The 8,356-nt window shown below is 35.2% G+C and overlaps 1 protein-coding gene across 1 annotated transcript; it reads left to right on the top strand.

Moving 5' to 3' along the window:
- Positions 1–2,159: 2,159 nt before the first annotated feature.
- CLV1 (Leucine-rich receptor-like protein kinase family protein) lies at positions 2,160–6,774 on the top strand. Its single transcript, XM_028216288.2, has 2 exons — positions 2,160–4,918; positions 6,231–6,774. The coding sequence occupies exons 1-2, from the start codon at positions 2,305–2,307 to the stop codon at positions 6,581–6,583; spliced, it is 2,967 nt and encodes a 988-aa protein (XP_028072089.2). The 5' UTR covers positions 2,160–2,304; the 3' UTR covers positions 6,584–6,774.
- The last annotated feature ends 1,582 nt before the right edge of the window (positions 6,775–8,356 follow it).

The raw sequence follows: 8,356 nt of genomic DNA, 5'->3' as shown, positions 1-8,356 counted from the left end.
CAAACTTATTTACTGAAAAAAAAAAGAAGTTATCAATGTGTCAAATAAAATAAATTTTTTATTTGTAAAAGTTTTAATATCGAACAAAAACTTAAGATCCAACCCCTACAATATTAATAGATGTGAATTTAGACCATCTCCAACGGTGAACCAAACCCAGCATCATATTTAAATTTTGATGAAAAACTCACTTTTTCACGCTCCAACGGTTTCACCAAATCGATATCAAATCCAGAATTCAGCAAAAATGGTACCAAACTGAGTGCAGGCGAAGCATTTCAGCAAATCACTGTTCCTAACCGTTGGGATGAGACGAACAGGTCGACCATCCGGTTGACCAACCGGTTAACCAACCGGTCGCCCCGGAGAAAGTTCAGACCGTTCACAAAAAGGTTCAAACCAGTCCCAAAAAAAAAAAAAAAAAAAAAAAAAATTGCCTAGGTGGTCGACCACCCGGTCGACCTGCCGGTTGACCACCCGGTCGACCACCAAAAGTTCAAAAAGTTCCAAAAAAAAGGTTCAAACGGGTAAAAAAAAAAAAAAAAAAAAAAAATTTTTTGCCATTACCGGTTAACCGGCCGGTCGACCGGCCGGTCAACCAACCGGTTGCCCAGCGCAAATTTGATGAAACGGATTTGATGTTGAACCGTTGGAGCGCGAAGTATCAAATTAAGGAAATGACCCATTTTTTACACAGATTTGATGAAATATTTGGTACACCGTTGGAGATGCTCTTAATAGTGATATTTTAAAATTTTGACCGTGAGCATATCAAAATTTGACTTTAAAATATTTAATAATATGAACATATAAGTTTTTCGAATTAAAGTGCCTAATTAAGATTGAATTTATATAACATGTGTAGATTAATTTAAATCAAATATGAAAAATTTGAATAAATTTTTATTTTTTTAAAATAGAATTAAGAAAAATTAGTGAAATATTTCTCTCAAACTTTGGATAATAGAAGATGTCTAATATGTTTTTTTTTTATTAATTAAGTTCCCTCAATAATATTATTAGAAAAATTACTTTATAAAAATATTGAAAATCCCTAACTATTTTGAAAATATTACATATTTTTTATCTTGTAAAATTTTAATATAAGAGAACTTAAATACTCTTTGAATTATGTAGATACAATTTTATTGGGCCTATTTTAAGAAGGAAGGCCCCGTTTGTTTAGGGTTATAGCAAGGGGATTAGGATTACTAATACCTTGGGACTAGTATATGGGGTGTTTGTTTTGAGAGATAGGCATGAGACTACTAATACCTTGGGACTAACTAATACCTTGGTATTACTAACACCATGTTTGTTTTGAGAGATGAGGAGGGTATTACTAATACCCTTGGAGCATGTTTGATTGGAAGGATTAAAGCATGGGATTAGGATTATTAATCCGTGGGCCCAATCATCCTATGTTTGTTTTGACATTTTGGTTTAGGACTATTAATCCAATGGATAATTAATCCAACAAATTTGTAGGATTATTAGTAATGGGGTAGGGGTGGGATAGTTAATACCACACTAATTTGATTGGATTATTAATACCTCACTATTAGTATTGTGAATCAAACATGACCTTGGGGAGGGAATTCATAGTGAGGAGGTAGAGATGGTATTAGAAAAATAGTGAGGGGATTAGAATTTTTTTTATTTTTTTTTATTTTTTATGTATTGGGAATTTTTTTTTAAAATATTAATGTTTAATTTTTATATTTTTTTATGTGTTTTATTATTTTATATAAAAATAATTTAACAATTCCTCACTATTAATCCCCTCACTATCAATCCCCTCACTATTAATCCTCTCACTATCAATCCCCTCACTATTAATCCCCTCACTATCAATCCCCTCCATTCTATCTCTGAAAACAAACGACCCTCACTAACAATCCCCTCACTATTAATCCCCTCACTATCAATCCTCTCCATTCTATCTCTGGAAACAAACGGGGCCTAGAAGTTGATTTTTAAATTTTTTTCAAAAAATATATAAAAAATAAAAAATAATGTAATGTAATGTAAAAAAGTCAAAAAATAATTAAAAAATAATTTTTAACTAATTTTCCAAAATAGGTTACCTGTAAAGGCCATTCAGACGTTGACGGCCGTTAACTATCTTCATCATTGATTTTGTTTATTCATTCAAGTTTGATACACTGTCGAACAGTTCGATTCTTCACAATGCAGCTTCCTGCTGTTATATATTTGAACTGCCCAATGCGATAATACGCGTCGCGTCTCGTCTCTGAAACAACCAAAGCAAAGCCAACAGTGGAAACCCAGAAAGAGCCAGAGATGAGAACACTTTCGTGTGATCTTCTTCTGCTCCTCCATATTTTTGCTATCTCTCTCTTATTTTCACGCTCTTCTCGTGCCTACTCTGACCTTGAACTTCTGTTGAAGCTCAAGTCCTCCATGATCGGCCCGTCTGGCTCAGGACTCGATGACTGGGTTTCAGACTCCCCATCTTCATCTCCCACCTCGCATTGTTTTTTCTCTGGAGTTTCATGTGACGAGCACTCACGAGTCACCTCTCTCAAAATCTCTTCTCTCCCTCTGTTCGGAACCATTCCGCCGGAGATTGGCCTTTTCACCAGTCTAATCAATCTCACTCTCGTCGCCGACAATCTCACCGGTCATTTACCGATTGAGATGTCGAAATTAACCGCTATCAAGTTCATAAACCTCTCAAGCAACACCTTCATCGGTGAGTTCCCCGGAGAAGTCGTTGCCACCATGTCGGAGCTTGAATCGCTCGACGTGTACAACAACAACTTCACCGGGAAGCTCCCGACGGAGTTTGCGAAGCTGAAGAAACTGAAAACTCTTCATCTCGGCGGAAACTTCTTTTACGGCGAGATTCCGGAGGCTTTTACTGAGATACAGAGCTTGGAGAGCTTAGGGTTACAGGGAAACGAACTTACCGGGACCATTCCGGCGAGTCTGGCTCGGCTGTCGAATCTTCAAGAACTCTGTCTCGGTTACTTTAATCAGTACGAAGGAGGTATTCCTCATGAGTTAGGATTGATGACAAATCTCCGACTCCTTGATCTCGGTGGCTGTAACGTCTCCGGTGAGATTCCTGCGAGTCTGAGCAATTTGAAGATGCTTCACACTCTGTTTCTCCAATTCAATCAACTCACAGGTCTCATTCCTCCAGAACTCGCCGGTTTAGTCAGTCTCAAATCACTCGATCTTTCCGTTAATTTTCTCACCGGAGAAATACCGAAGAGCTTCTCTGAATTGCAGAACCTTACGCTAATCAATCTGTTTCGCAACAATCTTGAGGGTCCAATCCCTTCGTTCATCGGAGATCTCCCGAATCTCGAGGTCTTGCAGATTTGGGAGAACAATTTCACGTTGGAGCTGCCGGCGAACCTTGGCCGTAATGGAAAGCTGTTGAGGCTTGACGTGGCGACGAATCACCTCACCGGAACGATTCCTCGCGATTTGTGCGAAGGAGGGAGATTAGAGACGTTAATTTTGATGGAGAACTACTTCGTCGGCCCGATTCCTGAAGAACTCGGTGAGTGCAAATCACTGAATCGTGTACGCCTCGTGAAGAACTTCTTCAGTGGAACCATACCAGCCGGTTTCTTCAACATGCCATTTTTGGAGATGCTCGAGCTCAGCGACAACTTGTTCACCGGCGAACTTCCTTCGGAGATTTCAGGCAAGGCACTCAGTATAGTCTCCGTTTCTGTCAATAAATTCACCGGGAAAGTTCCGCCGGCGATCGGGAATCTGGTTAATTTGGTGAATCTGGCTCTCGACGAGAACCAATTTTCCGGTGAAATTCCGGAGCAAATCTTCAATTTGAAGAATCTTACGTCGATCAATCTTAGCGGCAACAACATCAGCGGCGAAATTCCGTCTTCGATAACTGACTGTAAGTCCCTAACTTCGATTGATTTCAGCCAGAACGATTTGTACGGTGAAATTCCTGTAAAGCTTACGAAGCTAATCAACTTGGGGATACTCAATCTATCGAGAAATCATCTGACCGGTCCAATACCTGTTGAAATGGCTTCAATGGCGAGCTTAACGAAACTAGACCTTTCCTACAACGACCTCTCCGGTAGAATTCCCACCACCGGCCAGTTTCAAGCCTTCAACTCCAGCTCTTTCGCCGGAAACTCGAAGCTCTGTACATCACGTAATCAATCTTACTGCCCCATACTCCAAAATCCAACTCCATCTTCAACAAATCGCCACACGGCGTCGTTTGGGACTGCTAAGCTGATTATAGCCGTCATCGGTGTCGTCACCGTAGTGCTGTGTTTGGTGGTTACTTTTGTGCGAATCAGACAGAAGAGACTAGAGAAATCAAGAGCCTGGAGGCTGACCACGTTCCAGAGGCTCGATTTCAAAGCTGAGGACGTTCTGGAGTGCTTAAAAGAAGAGAACATTATCGGCAAAGGTGGTGCTGGGATCGTTTACCGCGGGTCCATGCCGGATGGTCTCGACGTGGCGATAAAGCGGTTAATCGGGCGTGGTTCTGGCCGGAGCGATCACGGATTTTCGGCCGAAATACAGACCTTAGGGAAGATCCGGCACCGGAATATCGTGAGGCTGTTGGGGTACGTGTCGAACAAGGACACGAACTTGTTGCTGTACGAGTACATGAGGAACGGGAGCTTGGGGGAGATATTGCATGGGTGTAAAGGAGCTCATTTACAGTGGGAGGCGAGGTATAGGATCGCGGTTGAGGCGGCCAAGGGGTTGTCTTATCTTCACCATGATTGTTCGCCTCTCATCATTCACAGGGATGTGAAGTCGAATAACATATTGCTTGATTCGGACTATGAAGCTCATGTTGCTGATTTTGGGCTCGCCAAGTTCTTGGAGAATGCTGGAGCGTCCGAGTGCATGTCATCTATTGCTGGTTCTTACGGTTACATTGCTCCAGGTCAGTCATCACGCATCCTTCATTTTTATTTTATTTTGAAAGTTTAAAATGATATTTTAATACTTTGTAAAAAGCGTGATGTTAATGAAATATTTTGTTAAAAACCGTTTCTGAACATAATTCATCAAAAATATTTAAATTTTTTCCAACAAAAAAGAGCGGATTCTATTGGATTCCATGGTTGGACGATGCTGGTGGGACTGTAAGGTCAACTATGAGTTATATTTCGACTATATCATCATTTTGTACGTGGCATTTGGTTTATTGAAATGAAACTTGATGAAATAATCATTTTATCAAAATATTATTCAGTGTTTGATCGATTAAAAAAACAATTGACAATTTATTATAAGTGAAATTATCATTTATTATTGCAAATGAATAGTTATTCTATATAGAGTAATATAAGAGAGTAAGGAATGATTATTGAATAATATTAAGCATCTAAATAAAAAATATTATAAAATGTTTTATGAAGATTTTTTATCATTTGATTAGTGCGGTGTTTTTTTATGTGTAATTTAAGAGTAGAAAATCTTTCATAATTATTTTTATGAAATTTTTTTACATGATATCTAGTATTATCCATTTTATTTTATTCCATTCATTTCAATAAACGAAGAACGAGCATTCAATTTTATTACCAGCATTTTTAGATAGAGTTTTTCACAGTAATGTTGTGATAGTATGATTTGTATAATTAAGAGTAAGGAAAGATTATGTATACATTCTCAAATTAACGTAACTTTGTATTTTTTTTGAGTTATAATTAAAAAGGAAAAAAATTTATAATTAAATACTGCACTAACTCTTTGTATAAAATTATAATTTAAAAGTGATATGGTAAGAAAATTAATAAACTCTTAACAAACCAACTCTTTGTATAAAATTAAGGGAAAAGTTAGGGATTATGAAAATTTATTCATAAAAATGATCATGAAAATTTATAATATTTGAATTATCTTAATTAGTGTATGATACTTTATTTTAAGTATAATTTAAAAGTCACAAAGTTTTAATGATTATTTTTATGACCTAACATTGTTATAAAATTAATGATAAATTATGATAAGCATCTTAAACCAAAATTAATGATAAATTATGTATAAAATTTGTGTTGTTACGTATAGTAGATTATTTATAGCTCAAAAAGTCAGTTAAATCATTTTATGTATAAATTTTTTGAAAGCACTTTGTTATTATATTACTACTCATTGGAAAACGTTTCAAGTATTTTGACTGTATTATGAACGCCCTTTCTAAAGTTTCCCCTTTAATGATGAGCTCTGTGTTTGGTGTTATGTACAAACAGAGTACGCCTACACACTGAAAGTCGACGAGAAAAGCGATGTATACAGTTTCGGCGTGGTACTTTTGGAGCTGATCACCGGCCGGAAGCCAGTGGGCGAGTTCGGAGAAGGGGTGGACATAGTGAGGTGGGTCAAGAAGACGATATCAGAGCTCACTCAGCCATCTGATACAGCTTCGGTGCTTGCAGTCGTCGATCAAAGACTCAATGGGTACCCACTTCCGAGTGTCATCAACCTGTTTAAGATTGCCATGATGTGCGTCGAAGAAGAGAGTGTTGCGAGGCCTACGATGAGGGAAGTTGTGCACATGCTTACCAATCCTCCCCAGTCTGCTCCTAACCTCGGTACCCTTTAGACTCTTCACATTTGATTTTGGTGTGAATAATGCTAATCTGGATTTGTAATAACTTTGACTGCAAAGACAAATGGTTAGATTTTGCAGCCAGTAATGTTTGGGCTGATTTGTTGCTTTTATGTTTTGTTTAGCTCTGCTGTGTTTCGCCCCTTGAATTGTACATATTCTAATGCAATTAAATTTATGATGTCCATGAATGTCCCAGGAAAGTAATCTCCCATTGGTGTAGTTGTCTGGTTTTATACATGACTATGGGTCGTTTGGCAATCCACCAAAATAACTTTTCAAAAGTGTTATTAAAAAAAAATTAAAAAGTCAATAAATATTAAAAAGTTTAATATTTATTTTTATTTAATATTATTTTTACATATTTTCTTATAAAAAATTTAAAAACTGATTTCAAATATATTAATTTTTTATTTTATATTTTTAATTAAAAAATGAAAGTCATTAAAAACACGTTTTCAAACTACTCGAATTTGTTAGTATGTTTTTAATAATAATTATTTATTATTTGGAAAACAATTTTGATTTAATTTTGTATACAGTTTATGTAGTTAATTTGAATTTTTTTATGTGACTGATTTGTCTAAATGATTTTACTAGGCTTGTTTGAGATGTGGGGTGTTTTTTTTTGTTATTTTAGCCTGTGTTTGGCAAGTGGGTTTGCAGGCTTTTTTGACTATTTTAGTCACAAAAAATAAAATAGGTTATTTTAGCCATAACAAATAAAACATCACATCCAATCCATAATCATTACATTCTTATCTCACAAAAAAAATCAAAAAGCTAAAAAGTCCTTCCCAAATTAAGCTTTTAAACCCAGGCTAAAATAGCCAAAAAAGTCAAAAAGTCAACCCACTTCCCAAACGAAGGCTTAGTTTAGAATTAAAAAAAATTGTTTGGATTGAGTTTTTTTTTTTATTTTTGTAAAAGAAAAAATTAAATAATTATAATTTAGATGTGATATTTTATTTTATTAATTTTTTAATTTATTATCTTTTTATAATTATTTTAGTTTCAATCTCATTTTAGCCTATGTTGAATGAGAGCGAAATGAATAATTTGAATCAAGATGGATCATTAAGACTCAACATCACCTTTTGGTTTTTTAACACACATTTTTTTTAAAAAAAAAAAAAATTTAAAAGGTTAAAATTTAATTTTTAACCAACTTTTCAAACAATCCAAAGTCACAGCTAAACAAAAACAAGCTTAATGAACTTTTTTTTAACCAATAAGGGTTTGGTTGGTTTTAACTTTTTGGCTAAAAAATACAAAAGGCAAAATAAAATGTCATATTTGAATCATAATTATTCCATTTTTTCTTTTAAGAAAGTCAAAAAAATTAAACCAAACAAATTTTTAATTCCAGACTAAAATAATAATAAAAAAATCTAAAAATTCAACAAAACAAAACATATTGTCAAACGACAACTGACCTAAGTTTTAAGTGGTTGTCAAACCTAAGTTTTTAGCTGAAGGCAAGTTTAAGTGAGTGTTTGGGAAATTGGTTTTTTGTAGGTTTTTTTAATTGTAGGATATTATTGGAGAAATTTTTTTTGTGTGTTTAGGACGATAATTGAATTTTTTTGTAGTTGGATGTGATGTTTATGAGAAAAAATAAAATGATTATGGGGTTTGATGTGATATGTTGTTTAAATTTGTTTTTTTTTTTTGGTTTTGTAACCAATTTATCTTTTAGTGAAAAAAAAAACTAAAAAAAAGCAAAAAACAAACTTTCCAAACAGCGCCTAAGCCTAAGATATTGTC

The sequence above is a fragment of the Camellia sinensis genome, chromosome 3 (genome assembly GCF_055761805.1).
Source record: "Camellia sinensis isolate YWXY chromosome 3, ASM5576180v1, whole genome shotgun sequence".
Classification (NCBI taxonomy): domain Eukaryota; kingdom Viridiplantae; phylum Streptophyta; class Magnoliopsida; order Ericales; family Theaceae; genus Camellia; species Camellia sinensis.
Note: the sequence above shows the minus strand (reverse complement) of the source record. Positions and strands in the feature narration are given on the sequence as shown.

What these genes read in the sequence shown, in the direction of transcription:
- CLV1 (XM_028216288.2), top strand. Translation starts at nt 2,305, where the DNA reads ATGAGAACACTTTCGTGTGATCTTCTTCTGCTCCTCCATATTTTTGCT. An exon ending in TTACGGTTACATTGCTCCAG is followed by an intron (nt 4,919 to 6,230) that starts GTCAGTCATCAC and finishes ATGTACAAACAG; the next exon opens with AGTACGCCTACACACTGAAA.